Raw genomic sequence first — 27165 nt, 5'->3', positions numbered from 1 at the left:
TTGTCAATCTCAGGGGCCTACTGTTGGGGATGACTGAACAGAACCAGTACACACATTCATTGAGTGCTAAAAACATTCACTTTCACTCTGCCCAGGAACAGACTGGACAGCTCTAACTCTGCAGGGCAGGCTCATCAAGACCAAAATTAACACTACATTTTGATGTTTTTAAAAAATCAACTGTGCTCTAGGGCTTCAGGCATTTTACAAAATAATTTATAAGATGAAGTAACCATTGGAGACAGCAGCCTCTTCCATTTAATTTTAAGCATAGCAACAGATTGACTCCAGAAATATCATGCAGGAATCGGTAGCACAGATAGAGAGCTTTGCTAAGAGCATGGCTGTGATATATACATGCTCATGAATACCTAATTAGTCCATGCAGTGCAATCAACCTGTAGGACTAGAAAAGAACAGCAAGCCCCTTCAAATGGTAAGTCATTACTTAAGTATCTCACACGTAACATTAAATACCTCAGGTCAGCAACAACCTTACAGTCAATAGGATACAAAGAAACCATCTATGTAGGACAAATCTGCTGTTTCGGAACATCTCTTGTTTTCTTTTCCCCCTGACTGGATAATACACATGGCAGTGCCTCGGGCCTCTGGCACTGTCTTCTATAGCCACGGCCCTCAGTGCAACACTACCTATGCCCCTTGGCCTATGGAGCGTTTTTAAAACTACATATTTTGACCTATAAATGGGTTTTGATTACCAGTTTTTTAATGACATAGAACTAAAATCATTAGACATAATTAGGCTTATTGATTAGTCAAACCTTTGTATTATGTGTGTATTTATACACACATATGCACACATGTCACACTTGTATGTAAATGGCATGTCCTGCCAGGCCATGATGTCATGTAAGCACCTCTGCCAGATCATGGTGTTAAAATGTATTTCTTATCGTAGACTGTGGTAAAAACAAATAAAATAACTGATCTCTAGGTATCTCCAACTCCAATCTGAAATCATTGTGATTCTCTCCCCTTCTCAATGTGACTAGTGTTTTTAAGTTCTTTTGATCTTCCCGAATGACATCCCTGTGTCCGCTTTACTCCTTTTGTTCAGCTTGTACAGTGCTGCAAGAGGACTTTCTAAAGCACGAGACAGTCATTTACTCTTTTGCTTGAATAGCTTCCTATTTTCTAAGAAAATAAACTATAAACTTCTTAGCCGGAATTGTCCCTTTTATGTCCTTCAAGTACACACACACACACATACCCTGTATCTCCTCTTATGCCCCAGTCACACTATTTGCCATTCTGTATATAGTCCACCTTTACTCACACCTATCTGCCTATCAGATTATACTTTCTTTGCCTATGGCACTATGGAACACACTTTCTTACATTTTTGAAGACCCATTTCATATGTTGCCTCTTCTTCGAAATAATTCTAGGCACCATGTCCCTGTTCTGTTCCAGTGGTCTTCCTCTCACGAGGGCTGCAGGCACCTTGAAGCAGAAAGCAGGGACTTAATTTCCCTGTATATCCCCAGCACCATGCCTGGTGCCTGACACATAGAAAGTGCTCACTAACATTAGTTGACTCTTCCCCATAAAACTGGAGTTACAGCCGTGTGTGTCTATTACAAGTATCCCTTTTTTCTGAAGTAAAGAGAAAAGGGAGATGGCCTTTCTTTAAAATACAAAGGGGAAGAATCAGATGTTTAGACATGATGCCTGCAGCTCTGTGTGTTCATTGTCTTTACATGAAGGAGAATAAACATTTATTATAAGTCTCTTGGGTTTCATGTCTTTTGCATCGTGACAGAGTTCGACACATGTCTAATTTTGATGTTTTTCCCCAAATTTTTTACTACCTACAAGATATTTGAACACCTGTGCCATTCTCTGGAAAAAAAAAAAAAAAAAAAAAAAAAAAAAAGCTACTAACCCTCTCTGGTTTTATTTTGGAGTTGCACATCTCATCACACAACTTTATTCTGATAACCCTTTCTGACCTTGAGCACCTCTTCTCAACTTCAGACTGAACTCAGCAAGCAGCCAGCCTGACAGTGCAGCTATTCCAGAGGCTGCATACTGTTTTCTTCAAGGCCACTGGCTACATTTGGGCATGAGCCTGGTGAGCACATAGCACAGATTCACAGGAGGTCAGGCGTTTTTTCTGCATGCCTCCAGACCATTTCCCCACACTTTGGACCCTTCCTTCTTTCCCTCTACCCCCAAGTCTTCATGTATACCTACCAGGATCCCTCAGCCATGTCCCAAGGTCCAAAATGATTGATTTTCCTCTTCTTCTTTACCTCGTTACAATTCTTAAGCCTTTAGTGACTGATGTTAAACCTGTTTCCAAGAGAAAAATTTCTGATAAGCAAATGTAAAGAGTTATGATAAGGTCATATATGATTGTTACCCCTTCTGATATTTTCATGGGTTAAAAATATGTTTGATGCACTAGAAATCTCCAGTGGTGGCACTTCAGGTGGTTGGGATAACTTGTGTCACTTGATGGGGCAGAGAAGCTGGAGATGCTTTTGAGGTGGAGTGGGGAGAATCACATCTCAGAGATTTATCTGTTGAAAAATACTTATCAGGTACCTTTTATGTGCTTGGCACTGTGGTTATAGCAGTAGTCAAAATCTGAGGTAGAATTAGCTGGGGTATGGTGGCTGTGTGCCCATGGTCCTAGCTAGTCAGGAGGCTGAGATGGGATGATGATTTGAGCTCTGGAAGTTGAGACTGCAGTGAGCTATGATGGAGCTAGTACATTCCAGCCTGGGTGAGAGTGAGACCCTGTTTCCCCCTCCCCAACCCCACACCCCCACACCCCACCTAAAAAAAAGATCTGATGTGGGAAAGTTCCAGCAACATGTACTAAACTGGTATACATGGCATGTCTCCCCTCTAAAACTATATAGTGATAGATGAAATATCACCATCCTCATTGCTGCCCCACTGTTATAATTCCTGTGTATGTGAAAAAATTGGAAATCCTTTTGTGCCAGAGATGAATAGAAATCTAAACCAAAGCAGTAGCATGAGCTGGTCCTCCGGGATTTCAGTTTTGATACAGGTCCGAGGAATTTGGTGCTGAGGTTCTCGGATTCACCCGAGGATGAGAGATTGTGGTCTTATATTGCACATAAGGCTTGAGACCTGGAATCAAGCCGCTTACCTAAAGCCTGGAGTTTTAGATAACTATTCTTGCATGAAAAGGAGACTAGAAATCACCAGACATAAGCAGTGAAGCAGCAAAGAAACAGGCTGGAAACAGGTTGGGGAAAATAAAGTTACCCATGAGAAATCAAAACCCCTGGTCTGTGCTATTTGTGGGTTTCAGGTCCAGATTTATTCTACCCAAGTGATTTGCGAATCCCTACCCAAGAAATAAACATAAAAACCAGGAGCATAGAAACTTTTAGGACTCTGGCAGAAGAAAGCACACTACTTTAGACACTTTCACAACCACAAACTCATGAGATTCATGTAGGAAAATGAAACATTGCTCCAGTAAGATAGGCCCACATTCAGAAATTACAAACATATGTGGGAAACCAGGAAATCATCATGAGCAGAGAGCAAGCACATACAAGCAGGAGAATTAGCACTCCTGCAGTCGGCAACAACTGTTAAAGAAGCTATGTTTAAAATGTTTACGGTAATTAAAAAAAAAAAAAGGAATTGGAACCTTAAAAAAAGAGAGGACAGTGATAAATGATCATGTAGATTCATATAAGAACTAAAAAGAACTTCTAAAATGGAAAAACAATACCTGAAAATAAAACTCCAGGGATAGGTTAAAGAACAGAGCAGATTAAATACAGCTAAAGAGAATTAGAATTTGAAATGGAGGCTACTTAAGAAATTATCTTTTTGAGTTCTGAGACAAAAAGACATGAAAAATATCAAAGAGCAAGTACAAGATGTGGAGGCCAGAATAAAGAGACTTTATAACATACGCAGAAAGAGAATAGAGAAAATGAGAGAAAGTAATATTCAAAGAAAGAATAGCTGAAAATTTTCAGGTTAAATAAGCAACTGTAGGGAGAATATAAAAAAAAATTCACACTTAACAACTGAAGATCAAAGATAAAGAAAACTCTTAGAAGTAGCCAGAGAGAGGAAGACATGGCACCTCTCCTCAGGGAGTTTACGATTTAACAGGAAATACCAAGAAATAAATAAGCAGTGAAAACAGCATGGTCAGGTGTGTGGCAGCGGGAGACCAGGGTGCTGAGGACGTGCACACAGGGTGGCTGTGGTGAGGACTCAGCTCGGGTCAGTAGCAGAGTGAGAATGAGAAGCAAGGAATGGTGCAGGGGATAGCATGGCTCTTCCAGGGAATCGAAGCCCCTTTCCCTGATGACCCCTTCAGCATATCTCAGAGCCGGCTTTGCCACCATCAGGAGGTCTGTCTGTCCCCTCTCTCAGTAAAACTGCTATCAGGAATGTCTACTCAACATGTAGTTAAAAAAAAAATTCTAGATGACTTTATATATTGGAAGAGATGGTTTAAGAATAATGAGTGATAACCAGTTTTGTTTTCTCTAGATGGATTTGAGACTGGAGGGGTTTTGTGGTTTGTTTACATTTTTTTAAAAAACTGGTCTACAATTTAGACACCTCTGCAGTCCTTTCAGTGGTTCTCAGCCATCCTAGTGGAGTAGGTTGGCCAAGGACTATCTTGCACGGCCTGAATCTTGAATTCCAAGATTGTGAAAGATGGAGTTACATGGGTGGGTCTTCTCCTCTGAGGAGGCAGGAAAATACCAAAGGGGATCTGAGGACCTTCAGCTAGGAGTAATGCTGAGAAGGTGACTGTCATTGCATTCATCATACTGGGCTCTTTGCATGACTGACTAAAGGCCTTTCTTGCAGCTGTGTAAAGGCTAATATTAAGTCATGGTGCCGTAACATAATGAGAATCATTGTGGAAAGGCATTTTATCATGTAGCATTCTCTTATTCAAGTACAGTTTAATAAATGTATAAAACATACCAGAATTATATAAAACGATTAACAAATAGGCAAATGAAGCCAAAGAATCATGTATTTTATTATCCAGGATATCTCAGAGAAAAACGCAGAGGGACGTGCTTCCAGTTACCTGAATCATAAGTTGCCTGTTCCCTTTGTATTTTAAAGAGGCTTCCCAGTGGCTTATCCCTGACAGTTAAACCCGCACTGTTATAACTGTTGTGCAGATTTCAGAGCTGGTTATGAATACAGAAGTCTCCATGCTCCTGCTTTCTGTAATACAAATGTGGGCTGATAGCTTTGAACAATGATAAAGGGTCAGTGTCAAGCAGCATAAAGATGGGGAACCTTTGTAGCAAAGTGCATGATGGAAGTAGCTGTGTCTCCTCCTGATGACAGTAAATTCAGACCATCATTCACACTTCTTGCACTCTTGTCTTCTAAGGGATTTCTACCCTGATGTGGTCCTTGGATTTTATAGTAGAGGGTTTGGCAGACTCATTGGGCTAAAAGTTGGAAACACTTGTGAGTTCCTAGACTCTATTTCTTACATACCAAGATACTTAATATGCTCTTTATATATATATTTGTTTGTCTCGAATGTTCCTATCTGTAGAGCAGCACTGTGTTCCTGCCTCCCCCAACAGGAGAAATGGCGTGATGAATGAATAAGTGGTTAATGGGAAGCATATATATAAGAACGGCATTTCCTCACTCTTCATTGGGTTAAAAATAGATAATCACATGGAATATCAGTCATTTAAATGTGGCACATAGAAAAGAAATGTATTAATTATTCTGCATTGGAGGTATAATATGCCAGAAAAAAAAAAGGCACAGATGACTTAATAGGAACTGAGTGGAATCCAAAAATAAACCGTTTACTAAAGGTAGATTATGTATGATATTTTGCACATGCCCAGCACTTTGTTATGTTTCTTTCAAAGGCCACAGAAGAAAAAGAAATATAAGTTTGCTCCTTGAATTACTTATAAAATCACTGAGTAAACAAACGTGAAATCAGGAACAAGTGAAGACACTGTGTGATGAAATGCCTAAATGAATGGTGTGGACAGCAAGTGTTCTCAGAGGTCAGAGGAAGAGCAGTGCGATGTGTAGGGGGAAGGTTTCCAGGGCAAGGGGTGGACCCAAGCCGGGTCCTCGAGGGATTGTAGACTTGAGATGGGGTGGCAGGGAAGACATTCTGGGCACAACCTGAGGTAAGAGCAAGAGTCTTTTTGGCCTGGAGAAGGAGGCTGTATGAGTCCCATTTTCACACCGCTGTTAAATACTGCCCAAGATTGGGCAATTTATAAAAGAAAGAGGCTTAATTGACTCTCAGTTCTGCATGCTGGAGGAGAAGCAAGTACCTTCTTCACAAGGTGGCAGGAGAGAGAGCGAGCGCATGTGAGGAAGTACCACACTTAAAACCATCAGCTCTTGGCCAGGTAAAGGGAGGTGGATCACTTGAGGCCAGGAGTTTACAACCAGCCTGGCCAACATGGCGCAACCCCACCTCTACTAAAAAAATACAAAAATTAGCTGGGTATGGTGATGTGCCTGTAGCCCCAGCTACTCGGGAAGCTGAGGCACGAGACTCATTTGAGCCTGGGAAGCAGAGGTTGCGGTGAGTCGAGATCGTACCATTGCATTCCAGCCTGGGCAACAGAGTGAGACTCTGTCTCAAAAAAAAGAAAAGAAAAGGCTGGGCGCGGTGGCTCAAGCCTGTAATCCCAGCACTTTGGGAGGCCGAGGCGGGTGGATCACGAGGTCGAGAGATTGAGACCATCCTGGTCAACATGGTGAAACCCCGTCTCTACTAAAAGTGCAAAAAATTAGCTGGGCATGGTGGCACGTGCCTGTAATCCCAGCTACTCAGGAGGCTGAGGCAGGAGAATTGCCTGAGCCCAGGAGGCGGAGGTTGCGGTGAGCCGAGATCGCGCCATTGCACTCCAGCCTGGGTAACAAGGGCGAAACTCCGTCTCAAAAAAAAAAAGAAAAGAAAAGAAAAGAAAAGAAAAAACATCGGCTCCTTAGCTTGAGAGAGAAGAGGGAAATTGATGTATGTCAGCATCCATCAGGTTTGTAAAGTTTCTCAAACGGGCATTTTAAATGGAAATGACTATATTTAATATTAGTATTTCTCTCAGATTTTCATTTGGAACTCTTACATCGGAGGACCTGATTAATCTGAGACAATAATGGTTTGCAGGAGAACTTTTAAAAAGGTAACAGTACAATGTGGACTTTTTGGTTTGTTTTTCTAGAGATAGTCAAGGTAAAAAAAAAAAAAAAAAAAAAACCTTTGGGAAAAAAGATTTTAACATTAAGAAGAGGAATTTTGCCAGGTAATCTTACTAAACCAACAGGTATCCAGATCATATCTCCCTTTTCCTTAAGGTGTTTGGGAGGCCAAAGTGAGGCTCACCATGGTTCAGTTGTCGGCGTTGGGGTACAGCCACGCCCCTCCTTCCTATTCCTTTTCTTTAGTCCCCATGCCCAAACTCCAGGTTCTAAGAATAGCAGATGGTGGATCAGGCTTTTCATAGGTGTTTAAATCAGTCAATCTTAGGTTCGCATTTTTTGGAGTACTTAATTTCTTAAAAATACTGCTACATGTGGGCCGGGTGTAGTGGCTCACGCCTATAATCCTAGCACTTTGGGTGGCCGAGGGGGACAGATCACAAGGTCAGGAGATCGAGACCATTCTGGCTAACACCATGAAACCCTGCCTCTACTAAAAATACAAAAAATTAGGCAGGCGTGGTGGCACGCACCTGTGGTCCCAGCTACTCCGGAGGCTGAGGCAGGAGAATCGCTTGGATCCAGGAGGTGGAGGTTGCAGTGAGCCGAGATTGCACCACTGCACTCCAGCACTGGGTGACAGAGTGAGACTGTCTCAAAAAAAAAAAAAAAACAAAAACTGCTACATGTATGTTCCTGCAAATAAGTGTATGTATGAAACCTGCTATGCACATGAACTTGATAAAATTGTAAACTGAAAAAACTTACTTGACAGGTTTTACTATTTACTAACTTCTATTAAGGTATAGCTGTAAGAAATAGTATTATAAAGAAGCATACATATAATTCAGTGTTTGTTTACTGTGGTTCTATAGATGCCTTAAAAATAGTCTTCCCAGCCAGGCATGGTGATTCACGCCTGTAATCCCAGCACTTTGGGAGGCCAAGGTGGGTCAATCACTTGAGGTCAGGAGTTTGAGAGCAGCCTGGCCAACACAGTGAAACCTCATCTCTACCAAAAATACAAAACATTAGCCAGGCATGGTGGCAGGTTCCTGTAATCCCAGCTACCCAGGAGGATGAGGCAGGAGAATTGCTTGAGCCCAGGAGGCGGAGGTTGTAGTGAGCCGAGAACGCACCGCTGCACCCCAGCCTGGGAGACAAAGAGAGACTCTTTCTCAAAAACAAACAAACAAAAACAAAGTGTCCTCATAAGAGAAATGTTAAATTGAATTCCAGGGCATAAGGTATGTGCCGGTATATATTTCTGCGACAAATCCAAACATAGTTTTCTGGATCTTAGAGTTCTTTAAATTCTGAAAACCTAGAGATTAACTGGTAAGTCTGTTTACACTGCCCACTCTCTAATGGGGAGGAGTTTCCTTTGGAAAGATTATCAGAAATCTCCAGTCACCAGAACTTCAGCTTCAACTCTCTGACCCAGTGCAAGTTCAGGCCTGATCAGGGATGGCCAGCAGTGGCTCCGCTGTCCTTTGCATTGTAACTAAAGTAGCTGATGATATTTTTATCTCTTTCCAGCATTCATTTCTTTTTCTTGAATATTTAGACTCCCCTCTAGTTTGTTCTTTCTTTAAAAGTTGTTTATTCTTTAGTAGATAAGTAAGTAGCTACTAAGTGATATAATTAGATGGAGGCAATTGGATTGATTCAGAGAATTGTGTGGTATGTATTTAATAGCCTGAGAATGTGTAATTCTTGGAGTATTTTTTTTTAAGATGCTCTTTTGAAAATGTTCTACTGGTTCTTTTCTGTTCCTGGGGCCTGCATGCATGAAAGTCAGCGATCCACGCTGTAGGGAACACAAGATGCTCACCAACTCTTGTCATTTGCTTGTGTTTTAATCTGTTTCATTTTCATTCAGCAAGTAACATTTTTCAAATGCCAGCTCCTGTGCTAGAGGCTAAGGATGCAGAGAGAAGATTTGTCAGTTTGCCTCCATCTTTAGACATTATTCTTAAGTCTTTACTCAAGTCTCTGCCTCAGAATTCTGCCTCTTTGCTCCAGTGATTTAAAAATTACTTGTGAGCCTGTAGTCCCAGCATTTTCGGAGGTTGAGGCAGGCAGATCACTTGAGGCCAGGAGTTTGAGACCAGCCTGGCAAACACAGCAAAACCCTGTCTCTATTAAAAATATAAAAATTAGCTGGGTATAGTGGTACACACCTGTGTTCTAGCTACCCAGGAGACATGAAAATTGCTTGAACCCAGGAGGCAGGTGTTGCAGTGAGCCGAGATTGCACCACTTCACTCTAGCCTGGCAACAGAACAAAACTGTCTCAAAAAAAATAAATAAAATAAGAAACTTTAGAGGCCAAATGGAGTGGCTCACAGCTATAATCCCTGTTCTTTGGAGGCAGAGGTGGGAGGAGCGCTTGAAGCCAGGAGTTTGAGACTAGGCTGGGCAACATAGCAAGACCCCATCTCTACAAAAAAAAATTCTTTTAATTAGCCAGGTGTGGTGGCACATGTCTGTAGTCCCAGCTGCTTGGGAAGCTGAGGCAGGAGGATCACTTGAGCCCAGAAGCTTGAGGTTACTATGAACTGTGATCAGACTTCTGCACTCCAGCCTGGGCAAAAGTAACCTCTTGTCTCTAAAAAATAAATAAAAAGACTTGTGCTCATTTTTCATGTTTTTACATGAAAATTCTGCAAGCCTAGGTTATATCAGTAACAAAAAGGGGCAGAGAGGTTGGCTCAATTATTTTAAAAGTAACTAAGCAGGTAAGAGTTTTAGAATCTTCCATCCATCACCTTCCTAGTACGCTTCTTGGTTCTTATCCCAGCAATTAGTTGCTTAAAACAAAGCCCTTTATGTTGGTAGTGGTACCATATAATTTATAGTCCCTGCACTGTTGGATAAGGGGATTGGCACACTTTTCCCTTCCCTATCACTGCGGTGGGAAGATCATTTAGAAGACTAAGTTTGATTTGAACCTAGGGCCAAATTACCTACTGCAAATCAGTCCTCCTCCTCCCCCTTCCCCTCACAAAAGCCAGAATTCACTGTGAAAGGTGACAGGTGTATGTTCAACTCATTGTATGTTGACATATGGTCAGTATGAGGGAACGGTCCCTAATACAGATCTGTTCCATGGCATGACCAGCATGTTGTGGATTTCTAACAGATGCAAAGCAGTGAAGGAGCTTGAACCCCAAATACAAATATTTTAAGTGTTCAAATTTCCTTTTTTTTTTTTTTTTCATAAGGACCAGACAGATTGATGGCATCTTGCGATAAATTTATGACACACTGATGAACAAGACCTTGGAGGAACTTGTAAAGAGAAGTCACCAAGGCCCTGTGTCTTTAGGTGTCCATTGTGGAGAGTGTATATATGCCTATGTAAGAAGCGTCGGGGTGAAAGGGTCATTACCTTTGGTTGAAAATGGTGAGGAGGTCATTATGCATGTAAGAAAATCTTTGTTCTCTTCAATTAATAATTCTACAAAACGAGAACTATCTTGGGAAACTGGGCTTTATGAATTCAAAGTATACTTTATCAAATTCTTTAGATCTCATATTTAAAACTATTTGAACAGATAAATATTGAACCTTAGACTTTGCCTGTTCCTTTCAATGGAAAAAATATAAACTCTGATAATAGGGCTTATATTTTTCCTACTATTCCCCCTTAGACAATAGTAGGAAAAACTGCTGGTCCCCACGAAGTTTTCATTCATCTCACCACTCTCTTCCCCATTTGTGAGCAGGAATATGAAGCTGCCCAGGCTCCTCTTTTAATCACAGAGTCTAAGACTAGGGAGTCAGATCACCTGTTAAAATTACAGTGTGGCACCACGCGTCTTTGATTTGTATTTGCAGCCTTCCCACTACTTGGCTTAAGTTGTAAAAATCACAGGTAACCATGGTCCTGTGGCAAAGTTGTGTATCTCTTTGGGTTCTTTGTTGCAGTTAGTAACTCTTGTTTACAGGAGCGACTTTAGTGGAAGAATATCGAGAATATATAGAATTGATGAGAAAACCAAAGAATGAGGGTTGAAATAGGCAACAAAGCAATTCTGGAGTTCCAGGAACCATGAACTATTTGAAGGTGTTTGTACTAAGTCTCACCAGGCCTTTACTAATGCTGTCTGAGAAGGAATATGGTGGTGCCAGGGACTTTTGGTCTTCTGTAGTACCCACAAGGATTTCCCAGGAATTTTCCTTTCTCCAAGGAGCATCCAGCTGGCGTAGCTTGGGCCATACAACCACACCTTGATGGACGGAAGGGTGGACGCCTGATTGCAGTCTCACTGGGCCTTATCTAAGACAGACCATTCTTCAAAGGCAAATTCAGATGGATTTATTGGAGGAAGTTATTTAAGCAGCCAAAAAAATCAAGCAGTCACCCCAGGATAGTAGAAAGGGTTAAGGACAGATGCAGCCAGTACTAATATTCCTTGGTAATGAGGGTTAGGAAACTGTGCCTATGTGCATTGGCTTTGAAGCAGGTCTCTCTGTCTCTGGCTCTCTCTAGTCTCCCCCTCCCCCACCCACCCCTCCCAAGCAGTTACACTTTGTTTTGGGAAATTAGATTTTTTTAAAAAGTCCTTGTGATGGCTTCAATGTTTACCCTATTTACCCTATGGCACAATTTACCAGTTGTTAAATCTGCTGTATTCATAACTGCCCAGCTGTCAAGAATTTCACATTTTAATTATTATTTATCAGTAGTGAAACTTTGACCCTTTGGATTCACCTGGTGATTTTAGATGGTTATTAGAGATGATTTGTATACGTAGCACACACAGTTACCCAACTTTGCTTCATGATTAAAGCTGTAACTTTAAGGAAATACTCAGTTATCCTGCCTAGCTTTGTTATTAGGGAAATGAGGATGGAATATCCTACACCTTACGTACACTTTCCCCATTTTCAAAGGAGAGTGCATCCTTTCAAAAAGAAATGAATTTTAATATCCTGAACTGTAGTGACGGCATGTATCTTTTTGCTTTCTGTGAACATTTAACAATGGTTATAGCAAACCTCCTAGGTGTAAGGGAAAAAAAGGATTAAATGCAGTTTTATGAAATTAATTTAAAATAATGATTTAATGACACTCCTCTTTGAGTCCCTGTAAAGCTCCAAATTTCTGTAGCTCCTACCTCCAACTTCTAAACTGTTAGTGTAACGCCAAACAAAAAGACTGCGGACATTCTGATCATCACTCGGAGGTATGGTGGGAAGTTGACCTACTGTGTTTCTCTTTCAGCATCCAGTGTTGGATGAGCCAATAGCTGAAGCTGTCTGTATTATCGCAGACACGGATAAATGGAGTGTGCAGGTAGCTACGAGTCAGAGGAAAGCAACAGACAACATGAAACTAGGCCAGGATGTCCTGGTCTCTAGTCAGGTGTCCAGTTTGCTTCAGTCCATCTTACAGCTCTACAAGCTTCACCTCCCTGCTGATTTTGTAAGTACTGGTTCTTACATCACCAAAGAAATACAGTTTTAAAATACTTTTAATGACATTTTGCTTATACAATCACAAACTCAAAAGTTTATTGGAGGTTGGCATAACTAAAACTAGAACATGCAACATAAAACCAGCAACAGGATAGATTTCAGTAACAGTAGCTCTTCCATGAAACAAATAACAAGGAGTAGCACTGGAATTTTTTGGAACAAGATATATGGTGCAGTAAATAAGGAACGGGTGGAGAGATCAAGCATAAAAGGAAATTGTAAATCATGTACTGGGGAACTCATGAGTTCTCCTTTTATTAGATTGGCATTAAAATAAGTAGGCCAGTTTGTAAAAGGATTGTAGTTCCCTCTGTTAAGTGAACATTTTCACAAAGGTGTTAAGGATAAAATAGAGTATGGTTTGTGCAAACATTTCAAATTTGGAAGTACTATACACATGTAATATCAATTGTTGCTTTTTTTTTTTTTTTTTTTTTGAGATAGGGTCTTACTCTGTCACCCAGGCTGCAGTGATATGATGGGGTGATCTTCACTCACTGCAACCTATGCCTCCTGTGCTCAAGCGATCCTCCCACCTCACCCTCCTGAGTAGCTGGGACCACAGGCATGTGCCACCACGCCAGCTAATTTTTGTATTTCTTGTAGAGACAGGTTTTGCCGTGTTGCTCAGGCTGGTCTCGAATTCCTGGGCTCAAGCAATCAGCCCGCCTCTGCCTCCCAAAGTGCTGGGATTACAGGTGTGAGCCACCGCACCTGGCCTAATTGTTTCTTTCCAAATGGAATTTTAAAATCACTTTCATAACAATGCTTTAAATACAAACAACAAACAGAGCCTATAAACTCTTAGAAAGCTGTCAGTAGCTCCCTGCTAGCCACTGGAATTAACATCCACAACAAAAGATCTTTTCCGAATCTGTGTATGTGCTGAGAAATTGAAAGAAAGAGAAAATACATTTAGAGAGGGAGGGGGAAAGGTTTCAAAAGAAGAAAAGCGTTTCTAGTGATGATGAACACTTGAGAGAGAGAGAGAAGCTTATGGGCATATGGCATACAGCTAGTTAAAGCCTGGATGGGCTGACCTTCGAGACAGGTGTGTCAGGAAAGAGTCTGCATAGCACTGTTCTCTGAAGCACAGCCCAAACCCAGAATAGCTGTTGTCTGCCTCCTGGCCTCCAAAAATGATGCCAACCTGTTTACTCAACAAAGCAGGAAGCTTTTGAACATTAATTACCTACGCTAATTGCAAATGCAGTGGTCACTGGCCTGGGTTTTTATGACTGAATCTATACATGTACCCATTCCTTAAAAAGAGTCAAGACTTTTATGGCTTTGAAGAAGGTGCTCCGAATACCATCTAGTTGTTATCAAAGTCCTGACAGCGTGGCAAGGCAGGAGGACCACACTGCGTAGCTGGGTTATGGTCTAGGCTTTGCCATTGGTTAGTTGTGTTACAATGGGCAATCCTGAGACTCTCCAAGCCTCAGCTTTCTTATTTGTAAAATGAAGATAGTACCTGTTCAACAAGGGTTTTGTGAGAATCTTCTGAAAATTAGGAATGTGATAACTGCTTTTTACTGCCAAAGCACCATGCCAATATAAGATACTTTAAAGGCCATATATGTTAGCTTTAGAGTCCAACAGCCTGGAGTTAAATACAAGTTCTGCTCTTTCCTAACCATGTAACCTTTCAAAGCCTCAATTTCCTTATCTGCAAAGCTGGGGAAATAATAGAACCCATCTCATATGGTTATGAGATTATATTAAGAGAATTAACATACAGCATTTGGAATGGTGTTAGATGTTATAAGCATTCAGTAAACAGCTACTGTTAGTATGATAGTTAATAACAATTAGTTTCATGAATGATTGCAAAGACTGACAACACCTTTTTTTCCACACTCTCTTTATTTTCCAAACTCTGTATGTTAAGCTGAAGCATACTCTTGGAAGACATCTGTCCTGGGGCAGTATGAGAAGCATTTATGGATTATGATCTTACTTTTCATTCTACAGTTGTAGGCCATTTTTCCTTCTAGAAGCAGGTTGAGTTATGCTGATTTAGAGGCTAATGTTTCCTTTTCTGTAAGGGAAGGAATGTGTATTAGGCTTCATAGTTATAAATCTTAAAGTATTTGCCAAACTTTTGTATTTCATTCTATGATACATAGATCTTGTCATAATTGGTATCTTGGTTATCAAAGCAATTATAGTTAATTCTTTTTACTTCATTTGGACAGAAGTATGTTCAAGCACTTAGTAGTATGAAAGCCTTATTTAACCTAACAAAACCAAGATGAAAGAAAATTTTACCTGCAATTTAAAATTCACTTAAAAAAAAAAATCACTTGAATGGAACCTGTGATTTAAATGGCTTTTAGAACCTTCAATACAAAAAGTGAAAGTAGCTATTTGAAATTTCGGAAATTAAAAATTGGAGAAATCCAATAAAATCCCAGAAAGGGGAATTAGAAAGCCCCCAGCACTGTTCGATTTAATACTCAAGTATTTTTTTTAATGGTTTTTTTTTTTTTTTTTTTTTTTTTTTTTTTGAGACAGAGTCTCATTTTGTTACCCAAGCCATAGTGCAGTAGCATGATCTGGGCTCACTGCAGCCTTGACCTCCTGGGCTCAAGCAATTTTGCTACCTCAGCCTCCCAAGTAGTTAGGACTACAGGTGTATGCCACTATGCCCAGGTAATTTTTTAATTTTTGTGGAGACAGGGTCTCACTATGTTGCCTAGGCTGGTCTCGAGCTCCTGGACTCAAGTAATCCTCCTACCTTAGCCTCCCAAAGTGCTGGGATTACATGCATGAGCCACTGTGCCTGGCTAAAAGTTGTCTAAATGCTTGGATTTCATGTCTAGTATATATACATATAGACCAGAGTTCTTATTTTCACATTGCATCATATAGTTTTCAGACTGTAAACACTGTAATTACTTTTTCAAAAGAGAAAGGATTCAATGTAATATGAATACTTTTTAATATTTTGTAACTCTTATTGAAAATTTTCTGTTTCACTCCATAAGGAACTGAAAGCTAATTAGAGATCCTTTCACCACTTTGTTTACTTGGAGGAGCATTTCTATGAGAATTGGTGAAATCTCTCTTGCTTTATAACTCTTAGTCACTTAGCAGTTGTGTTTCATCCACCTGACACAATGCATTTAAGATTTTAAACCAATGAAAAACTGAAAACATTGCATCTCTCATAGATATTTTTCCATGCCACTGATCAGCCCAGATGGTCAAGATCAACATTTTCAAATGCATCTGTTAATTTTTTTACCTTGAAAATAACAGGCCTAATGGTCTAGAAGAAAATTATGTATGATGGAATTACCGTTGCCAAAGCCATCAGGTGTCTTACTGAAGCTGCTTGGGTAGCTCTGCCTGCCAAATGCAAAAGCATTTGCCTCTGGTGAAAGACACAGATGGTTGCTAGTCCCTAAAAAATGCAGCAGAACACCATTCCAAGGGAAAAGATGTCCTGAAAATAATTGCCTTTTCTTTATTGTTACTAAAGACCTAGTTAAAATATATTCTTGAAGAAAAAAAAAAAAATGCTGTGGGGCAGGTTCAAAGTGACCTATTCCAGTCAGTCTCCTGTGGAAATGCATTGGGCCAGAATAATCTGAGATACTGGGAGGAGAAAACAAAAGAGATACTGTTTACTAAATTATTTATAAGAACAAAAATGCAAATTGCTATGTGGGTAAGTGTAAATTCACATTCTCAAGATTGTTTAGCTATAAAAATTATATCAATAAAGAGTTCTTAATAATGTGGGAAAGGATTATTATAAAGTGTTTAAAGGCAAGGAATGTACTTTCGGAATGATTTCAACTATGAAAAAATACTTAAGAAGACCAGAATAATACATATGTAAATCTTAATAGTTAGCAAAAGTAAGTTTTGTTTTACAAGAACCTATTCTTATACCTGGTAGCGGTAGGGTTTGTGATGGCTTGTGATTTTGTAAGTGTATTTGAAACGGATGAGATTGAAACTATATAGTTAGAAATGAATTAAGGAAATTCTTTAAATATTGGCAGATATTTGACTTCTCTTCCTCATTATGAATGTTCTTGGCTTTGCAGTGCATCATGCATCTTGAAGACAGACTACAGGAGATGTACCTTAAAAGCAAAATGCTGTCTGAGTATCTCCGGGGACACACACGAGTCCATGTGAAAGAATTAGGTGTCGTACTGGGGTGAGTTCTGTGAAGTGCTGTGAAGCATTGTACCCACTGATGTGTTCAGCCTGTGCCAACGTAAACTCAGGCCCTGGTCACCCATCAAAGTATGTGGAGTCCATCAGATACATGCCTCTGCAGCTCCCCTGTGAACAGCATGTTCCTTGTATCTGATTGATACTGGGCTTCATACGCCCCAAACAATCGCAGGGGTTTAGGCTGGTGGTGCTCTGTTACTCCTCTGCGTGGATTATCTTAGGCTTGAAAAGAAAATTTAATCCCACACTGCCCGTTTCCAGTAACTGAGTAAGGTGCTGAAGTCACAAGCTGTGGGACATGCAGCAGCAGCTGGTGTTTACATTTCACTTCCTGGAGGAGGAGCAGGTCACACATTCCGCCCGGTGGCAGGAAGGGCCCTTCTGGGCTTGAGCCTGCCTGAGTGTCTGCAGGGTGACAGCGGTTTCCTTCCTTTATTATAAGCCCACTGAAGAGGAGACATGTGATACTAAAATTTCCTGTCATCCTCCAGAGGGTATTTGCTATAACTTCTCTAGAGGAAGAAATTCTGACCTTCGTTTTACTGTCTGCTTGATTTTTCAAAAGAGAACAAAGACATTGTCCATTTGGGGAACTGCCCCCCGCTCATCCATGATGACAATTCCCCAAACTCAGGACAAGAAAATATCGTTTATATTGTGGACGTTTAAATTCTCTAAGCCTGCTAAGAGACCTGGGCCTTTGTATTTTCCTCAGATTTTTCATCTTTCACACCCAGAATGTGATGCCTGTACTATTTGGCTCTGGGCATTTCCTGTCATAGATTTTTCTTACATACTTTATTTACTAAGTATTTCCCCCTTATAAGGTGTTTGCTTTTGCAGTTAACTTGCAACATGCCTCTTTGTGATTTCTTTGCTTTTGTTTCTCTCTCTAGCAGCCTCTTACTTCAATCCTGCCTTATTAGACTGTCCACTGCCGATGTGCACCTTACATTTCGAGGACTTTCCCTGGTCCTCGACCCTCACAGGTGTGCATCAGCACCTGTTATCATAAGCTGCGATTCCCCTTTGCTCTTCTCTAGGTCCTCTTAGTGCCTTATTAGTGGGCCCATGTTCATCCTTTCCTTATCCCCCTCCGCCCACAGTCAGGGCCAGTAGGACTAAAAGCGCTAGAGAACTTCTGTCCACTCTGAAATCGGATCTGTATGTAGCATGACTGGAGACGAACTAGAAAACCCCATGAAGTGATGCCAGATACTGTTTTAATTTTTTATTATTTTGAGAAAGTCAAGGGAAAGAATTAGGACACATTCCACAGACTGAAACAGTTGAATTTTTTTAATGACACCTGACATCATTTAGCCAGTGCCCATACTGTATCCACCTCAGCTGGAAGAGAGGCAGCCAGTGCTGTGTCCGTTTGAAACTACCATGTCTCTTAACTCGGTATCTTTTAGTGTCACCTTGCTCTCAGAATCTTCTGAGGATCTCAGTCGTATAACCTTTGAACACATGCCCAAGGTTTCAGAAATTGCTACCATCACCATTTTTCTAAGAGCAATCTGCCCTTAGGTGAAAAATCAGTATGCATTTAGGAGTGTGGAGTGGAAGAATGAGTTTGTAATGAGAAAACCTTAAAGTATGATACAATGAAGTTATACAGGGAACACAGGAAAGTGAGAAAGTCTGGTGGCCCCTGCCATGAAAGAGCTTTATGTCTCACACAGGCACAACACACTTCCTGTGTTTCTCTCCCTTTGCCTCCCTGGTCAGTGTCCACTGGAATATTTTATGAAAAGAATAAGTTTATTATCCTTCCTTCTGCTTTGCTTTTTCATTAGTTTTAAATGATACTCAAACTTGGTACCTAGAAATAACACTTTCTCATGCTATTTTCAAGTAATATTCTTTTCTTTTCTCGATATTCAGGATTGAATCCAACGACCTGCCTCTGTTGACTGCTATTGCCAGTACTCATTCTCCTTATGTGGCTCAAATACTCTTATAAGCTAAAGCTCAGGATAGTTCTTCCTTGGAAGAAAAAAATCAAATTCTCAACGGAAGGAGAAAGGAATAAGCTCTCTGTGATGTCAAAAGCATGAGAAGAGCAAACAGAAACAGTCATTCCACCTTTTTGTTTTGTGTTTTTGCTGTCAAGCTGATGCTTCATTGAAGACTTAGGTTTACTTGACATAATGGCATTTGTGATTGTCTGGAACACTTCAGGCCATTTGTTACCCATGAATCAAAGAGACCTTTTTGATAGGAGGAAACATAAGCACTACACTAAACGCTAAGCTATTGGGACAGATCGCCTTGTGCTGTTTGGGCAGAATAAGGACAAGTGACTTGAGCGGGGAGGTCGACAGTGTACATAACATTCCAGTAGGAAACTGCTTCCAGGTTTGAGCATGAGCTCCCCAAACTGGAGAAAACATACGTTGCTATTCTTAGACGACAGTCAGAACGCAGACTTTGGATTCCAGGTCAGGGTTTGCTTTTTACACAGGGTGAAACGAAGAAAGCCACACTGTGCCATCTTCAGCTCCAGTGGCGGTAGCAGTTGACTATTTGACATAAGACATGTAAAAGTATTGCCTGTTGGGAAGAGTGCTTTAGGGACCCACTGTTTTCATTTCTTCTGGGAGTTTACCTTGTTTCAGATGCAGCCACAGGTAGGTCAGAGATGGATTGTTGGTGCAATAAACCCAAGAATCAATGTAGCCTCTTAATCCCATCAAGATGTAGTTTGTAGCAGCAAAGTGTACAGTCTGAAACCATGTTTTATCCTTGTATTTTAGAGCTTTCAGCAGCCTTTTTAAGAGAGGCCATTTACCAAAGTTATTTCTATAAGCTCAAGAGTGTTTCTGTTGGTAAGTTCTTCCAGCTGAAGCCACTTTTTTCTTACAGTTAATACAAATAACTATTTCTACTTTAAAAGGCACAGCGGTCCTGGTGGGAAATGAAACCTGCAACAGTTCAGGATGACTAATGAAAGCAATTAGCTTGAACATCTAGAAAAAATCCATATATGATCTCAATTTTTACATTATCATTTCTGTGCCTTCTAATTCCTACATCCTTTTCAAAACATTTTTCCAGAAATTAACTTACCCATTGTATAAAACCTACCAAAATGAATTATTTCCCAAAGTTCATGCAAAAAAAAATTGTTTTTGTTAATATGAAAGAAACTATAGTTTACTGACCGTGAAACAGACTATGTACTGATATCCAGGGTAAAGTAAAAGACTTTAAAACATTGGTCATTAAAAGGAGCTAATCTAGCAAAGCTAAACAGCGTTAGCACTTTGTAGTTCTTGAACAGGCTCCGATTCCCTTCCACTGTTTTATGAATTAATTCCAGTTCTTTTCATGTGTCTTTGTACCTAAGAAATATGAAGTAACTTCCCTATTAGGGACTAGAATGACTTCAATTTTTTTATTTGATAAAAATCAGAACTGCTACTTTCCCCCCTTTTTTTTTAATGATGCAAAATGTAGATAAGTGTATTAAGATTTGTAAGATGGTTAATTTTCATTTTATGTCATTCATTGAAAATGGAAATGTTCATTCTTTTTAATGTGTTCCTATTTCCTTTTGCCTAGCATTTGACTTTGGTGTTCTGTAGTTCCATCACATCATTGTTTGCTGTTGTGTTACAGAGAGAGAAGGAACCTCACCTGTGGCTCAGCCCACCCCACATCCATTTCTCATTACGTGTTAACTGTCAGAGCTGATGTTACAGCTTTTACAGTTTAAAGCATTCCCCTCGTCTCTAGTTCCTTTTTTCTTGTTTACATGTTTTGGGCACTTTCCCTCATTCACCACCTTCCAGGGTTTCACAGAAAATAACTTGTTACAAAATCAGTTCAATTCTAATGTGGACATAGTGGCTTGTTGATAATTAGACCCATATAGGGGACACTGAGCTTTAAATGGTTTGTTCTAAACTCTATACATTAAAAAAAATTCAGCCCAGATCCCTCAAAGCCTGAGAAAATTTGCCTCTTAATGTTCCAAAACTCACTCTTGGAAAAATGCCTGTTGGAAAACAGGTGGGTCACGTGTGGGGGCTGTCTCCGCGACACTCAGGATTCCAGTCAGAACCTAATCCTCATATCTGTTGCCTACAAAAATAGACCAAGAATGTTGCTGCTCTTTTATAATCCTTTAAATATTTAACATTCAAGTTTCTTTGTCTTAAATTCAACCTCTTCCTAAAAGCGAAAAAGAAAACAACTCATGGACTTGTGTTGAGATCCACCCGCTCACACATCGTGCACCACCCAGTGGCTTCATTCTGGCTTAGCCGCAGAGGCAAGAAAGGGATCCCACCCACTCCCATGCCCACCTCAAGAAAAAAATAAAAATTTTTCTAAAAAAGAAAGAAAAGAAATCTACCTCAGTTGATAGGATTCCACCTTTAGGGTTTCTTCAACTTATTACGTCTTACCTGTTGAGTGTAACTTTTGTAGCATCTTGCTTTTCTAAGCAAGCTAGTGAGGCATGACAGAGCAGAAGTCCGTAAATGTCCCTGTGATGGACCTCTTTCTAGCATGTTGCAGTTTTATTTTTAATAAATCGATAAGTGAAATGAATGTAAAGGTAATTGTGTACGTTTTAGACTATGACAATGAAAAATTAAAATGTAGCTTCCATACTTGTGCATAATTCCAAAGTATTTTATTTTTTATCAGTGTTAAATAGCTTTTTGTACAGGCTTCAATCCATTTTTCTGAAGTGTGCTGTTTTTTAATGAAAGTAACTATAATCTTTTCACATCCCATGGAACTGCCGTTTACACACTGCAACTTTTTAAACTTAACCATATTTTTCAAAATTAACTTTTTTGGAGGGAGAAAAAAATCCCCGGCTTGCTAAATGATACTAAACTGTTGTTTGGGCTCTTGTAATTAGGTCCTGAGATTTTATAAAAATTTAGTCTGTAGCTTTTTAGGTTCTTCACTAGAGTTGGTTGTACATAAAAATACAGAATATAAAGTGATCCCAAAATTCTTTTAAATGTCTGGATTTTTCCACTACTATGTACTTTTGAGAGTATTTTGTTCATGCATACTTTCACTGTTAAAATGAAAATGTCTTCAGCTTCTCTTGGTAAATGTGAACAATTTGTTTTTTATTGTGCTTGGGGGAGAGGGTATTTTAATATAATTTTTGCCTAAATCAAGCAGTCCCCTCTGAATGTTAATTTTTAAATGTCAAAACATGATGAACCATATATCTTGAAAGCAAGATTGCAATATGCTTAAACTTAAGTGGTATTTCAAAAAAGAGAAAATTCTGGAATTTCTTATTTGAAGCTCCCTAAGAGAAATTGATAGGACTTCGTTTTTGATCAGTTTGAATAGATACCAGTGTCATTGTGTGGGAATTTTTTTTAAACTTGTTTGTGTATTATTTTGATCCATTTTTCTGTGGCATTTGGTGCAATAAACCTTTTGAATTTATCTTGAACATTTTCCTGGTGCTACAAGTGATTTGCGTGTTACATTTAATCAAATATAGAGGTTTCATTTCTAATAATTCATGCTGAAAACAAGCCAATTATATATGTTAGTGGTTTTCAACCAGGGTGTTCTGGAAATGCGGGGACATTTTTGGTTAGCATAATGACAGGTTAGGATTACTGACACAGAGAAGGTGGGAGCTCAGGTGACAGGCAAAATGTCCTGCACCACGAGAAATAGCCCCACGGGACGAGGAACTGTCCCACCTCCTGTGTAACCATTCAATGTCCTGCTGGACATTTATGTGGCTAAGAAAGCCCATTTATAATGATCTGATAATTCTGCTGTACATAATACAATATATGTTTAACATGATTTTAGTACATAATGCATTCTCCAGGAATGCAGCTGTTGTATAAATTGAGGGAGGATTTTTACTTTGTAAGGTTTAGAATGTTAACAAGAATTGGTCACTTGGTCTTTACCAAGAATTGACATACTTTTGGAAAACTGTGTTACCAACAGCTCTGGTACCCATGGAATTTGAGTCACCAATACAGCACGTCTCTATCGGTCTTCACTCATAGCTACTGCATTCATGAAGACTCTGTATGTGGACGCTTACTTCATCTGTCTACTGCATTGTATTTTCTAATCTAGTGCCCCAATAGTTATGGATTAAAGTAGTATTATAAATTACTTTTACATTTATTTTAAATTACAATAGGGTACCATATTGGTTTGATATAAATTGAGTACTTTGTAAATTTTATTTTAGGGTAATAAGGGGGCATTGTAAAATATTTGCTGTGAAAAGGGACAATGTCCACTGATACATCTGGTCTCAGGAAAAAATATGCCATTGAATGCAACTGTTGGTACCAACATAAGCTATACTGAGTTATGTTCTCTTAAAGACCATGGGGGAAATTACAGTAGATATTTCAAAATCCTTTCTGATAAATGAAAATTTCAAGTATTTTTCCCAGGAGCTTTTTTTTTTTTTTTTCCTTTTCCTGCATGCTCAGCTCTCCAAGGTTGGTTTTCCCACTGTGCACTCGGGTGAAACAGCTTTAAAATCATGCCATCGATAAAAGGATTTAAACACACGTGCACACCACAGTGCTTTTTGCTTCCCTAGTGCTTGGACCGTTCTGTCAGGTGTTTTTTGTATGTTAACCTGATTTAATCCTCACAACAGATGAGAGGGAGGGGTACTGTGATGGTTAGGGTTTTTTGTTTGTTTGTTTAAGAGACAAGGTCTTACTTTGTCACCAAGGCTGGAGTACAGTGGCATGATCATACCTCACAGGAACCTCAAACTTCTGGCCTCAAGTGAACCTCCTGTCTCAGCCTCCCAAGTAGTTGGGACTACAGGCATGCACCAACACACCCAGATAATTTTAAAAAAAAAATTTTTTTTTTTTTTGTAGAGACAGGGTCTCACTCTGTTGCCCAGGCTGATCTTGAACTCTAGGACTTACAGGATCTTCCTGCCTCAGCTTCCCAAAGCATTGGGATTATAGGCGTGAGCCACCAGGCCTAGCCTGTGATGGTTAATTTTATGTGTCAACTTGGCTAGGCTATAGTACTCTGATATTTGGTCAAACACCAATCTGGATGATGCTGTGCAGCTATTTCTTATGTGAGTTAATATTTAAGTCAGTAGACTTTGAATAACAATGATTATCCTCCATAATGTGGTAGGCCTCATTCAATCTATTGAAGGTTTTAAGAGAAAGATTGACGTTTCCCCAGGAAGAGAGAATTCTGCCTGCAAACTGCCTTCAGGCTTGAGCTGCAACATCAGTTCCTCCCAGGGTCTCTGCCCTGTTGGCCGACCCTGCTGCATTTCGATTTGCCAACTTCCACAGTCACTGGATCCAAAATAAAACATCTCTAAACTTACTTTAAGCCTAAACACCTCTCCCAGCTCTTGTGTGCCTGTGCACGCGCACACACACACACACACACACACACACCATTGGTTCTGTTTCTCTGGAAAACCCTGACTGATACAGGTACTTAGGAGATCAGCCCAATGATATGGCATGATAACCCTAAATAGAGTTGAGTAGGATCAAAAAAATCATCATTCCAAATTACAGGAAGTAGACTCAAGCAAATACCTTTAACATAATAAACACTACCAACTTGAGAATTACCCCATAAAGGTTGACATAGATGTCACACAGTCTGAATATGTGTTAAAAAGAACTGAAAAACAGAAGCAACCCTCTGAGAAGGAAAAAGGTAACATTTTGTTAAAAGTGGAGGAAAAGTCTGGGCATGGTGGCTCATGCCTGTAATCCCAGCACTTTGGGAGGCTGAGGCAGGTGGATCACCTGAGGTCAGGAGTGCGAGACCAGCCTGGCCAACATGGTCAAACCCTATCTCTACCACAAATAAAAAAATTAGCTGGGCGTGGTTGCAGGCACCTGTAATCCTAGCTACTCTGGACACTGAGGCAGGAGAATCATTTGAACCTGAAAGGCAGAGACTGCAGTGAACTGAAATCGTGCCATTGCACTCCAGACTGGGTGACAGGACGAGACTCCAACTCAAAGAAAAAGGCAGGGGCAGGTGGGGAGGAAAAGAGTTCCCTTCCTATAAAGATTCATCCCTACAGTTACATATTAATTCCTATAAGTCATGCCTCTCCCTCTTTTTTCTTGAGGATCTCAAACCATCAGTTATCCCCTTCCCTCACCTTTAGGTTCTCAATTTACTTTTTTCTACTCAAAACGTATTTTTTTAAAGCCCCTTATATTAAGTTCTTCCTTCTCCTATGTCCCCTCTTTTTATCCTGTCTTTCCTTTATCGAGAGCTAAACATTTTCTAGAGAGCTTTACTTGCCTTTCACTTCTTTGCTTCCTATTCATTCTCTATGTGCTGGCACCTGGCTCCCACTCCCCACCACCTCACAGAGATCTGAGGGTTCAGCCTCTATATCCTTCCTCCCACAATAACAAATTTTTTTCCCACGTCTAGTCAGCACTGAAAGCTGTCGAAACAACCTTCCTTATGTCTCAAATGCGTTACGTTTGCGCCTTTCTTTCAGCCTTACAACAATCCTTCCTCGTTCTCAATTGAGTTACCGAAATGCCTTCCAAACACACCACCTTTTCGTAATCAAGCAGCTCTAATCAGTCCTCCCAGCTGATGCCTCCATCTTTCTAAAATGAAAATTTAACCCTGTCACTTCTTTATTTAAGGTCAGCCTAGGCTGAGAGCTGTGGCACACGCCTGTAATCCCTACACTTTGGGAGGCCAAGGTGGGTGGATCACTTGAGGTCAGAGTTTGAGATCAGCCTGGCCAACATAGTGAAACCTTGTCTCTACTAAAAATGCAAACATTAGCTGGGCGTAGTGGTGTGCACCTGTAATCCTAGCTACTTGGGAGGCTGAGGCAGGAGAATCACTTGAACCCAGGAGGCGGAGGCTGCAGTGAGCCAAGATTGCACCACTACACTCCAGCCTGGGCAACAGAATGAGACTCCATCTCAAAAAAAAATAAAAGCCCAGCCCTGGGCACTCAAATGACCCAGCTGATTCATCTCCAGCCTCATCGCCAGATAACTCTTGTGTTCTATCTTCAGCCACACTGAACCACATATACTTCCCCAGAGGTGCTAGGTTATCATTGTCTTTGCCCTGTTAAGTGGATTCTTCCTAGAATAGACTTTCCTTTGCCTCACCAAATCCCCCTCCGTTCCCTCTTCCCTTTGCCTCATCAAGTCCTTCCTGTTCCTAGCACAAAATTGAATTCATTGTCAGTCCTCCAGCCCCTTGCTCCTCAAGGTCCCCACACCAGCAACAACTAACTGCACTTCCTAGGAGCTTGACAGAAATGCAAAATCTCAAACCCATTTCAGACCTACTGAATTATAATCTGCATCTTAACATGATCCCCAGGTGATGCATATGACCTTTAAAATTTAAGAGTACTGCTCTCAAACTCGAGTGGATGAGGAAAAGAATGATCATGAGACTGATGTCCATGTATTGGAATGAAGGAAGACAATGAGAATATTTGCCAGCAAAGAAATGAATTACATTAAAAGTGTCTATCACATGTACATAAATTTTACAACACTTGGGTAGCTATTACATGAAGGAAAAGAACTATCGGAAATCCGGAATGGGGAAATAATGAATGGAATAGAAGATAGAACTTAATAGACAGTTTGTGATTTAAAAAGAGAGATTTGGGACATTATAGAAGAAGCAGTTTAGAGACTAAATGAATTTCCAAAAGCATTTATAAGAACATTTTTTGGTGAATGTATACAAGAATGATACATACTGTTAAATCCCCTAAATTATAGTTTTTAGAAACACTGTAATTAAGCTCTCTAAACTTGTTTATAAATGGAAAACCAAACTCAAAAGCATCAATATAAAATATCTCCCTTCTCAACCATCTCTTTTGATAAGAAAGCTTGTGATACTGTCTATAGGTCTAAGCTTTTAAAATTTCCCCCAAGTGGCCCAGTAACACAGACAAATTTCTACTTTTTAGAGGCTTTCAGGGCATGGTTCTGATTCTTGCAGCATAAGAATGCAAAATGCGTTGGCATCTCAAGTAAGAATAGTAATGATAGCCACTCACTGGCGGCTCTGTGTGAGGCATTGCGCTGGAGGCTTTTTCACATGTGGTATTCATTATTTGCTCTTGAATATATAAGAGCACTTGTCCCAATTTATTTTCCTTGAAGAGGATTCATGTAAAAGAGGGATTATTTACTGAAGCATCCACACAAACTCTGCAGGTTAGTCCAAAAAATGAACTTGTGTGACAAGTATCTAATGTATCTCTGGAAATTTAGAAGAAAGCCTCATTGATATAAA

General features: G+C 40.1%; 1 protein-coding gene and 1 non-coding gene across 5 annotated transcripts in view; one reads left to right on the top strand and one right to left on the bottom strand.

The window, feature by feature from the left end:
• FNIP2 (folliculin interacting protein 2) overlaps positions 1–22321 on the top strand; it is a 142604-nt gene extending 120283 nt beyond the window's left edge. For all 4 annotated transcript variants that reach the window (XM_039479128.2, XM_010338558.3, XM_010338556.3 and 1 more), the window contains 3 exons: positions 12431–12631; positions 16746–16861; positions 18772–22321. In XM_039479128.2, the coding sequence (XP_039335062.1) occupies positions 12431–12631; positions 16746–16861; positions 18772–18850 (396 nt within the window). In that variant the 3' untranslated portion in view covers positions 18851–22321. The remainder of the gene's footprint in view (positions 1–12430; positions 12632–16745; positions 16862–18771) is intronic.
• Positions 22322–23331: 1010 nt separating this feature from the next.
• On the bottom strand, positions 23332–23410 carry LOC120367791 (small nucleolar RNA SNORD55/SNORD39). The gene has a single exon (XR_005582075.1). It is a non-coding gene; the product is annotated as a small nucleolar RNA SNORD55/SNORD39 (small nucleolar RNA).
• Positions 23411–27165: the final 3755 nt, after the last annotated feature.

This window comes from Saimiri boliviensis, chromosome 3 (assembly GCF_048565385.1).
Source record: "Saimiri boliviensis isolate mSaiBol1 chromosome 3, mSaiBol1.pri, whole genome shotgun sequence".
Taxonomy (NCBI): domain Eukaryota; kingdom Metazoa; phylum Chordata; class Mammalia; order Primates; family Cebidae; genus Saimiri; species Saimiri boliviensis.
The sequence above is the reverse complement of the archived record's forward strand: the minus strand, read 5'-3'. Positions and strand labels throughout refer to the sequence as shown.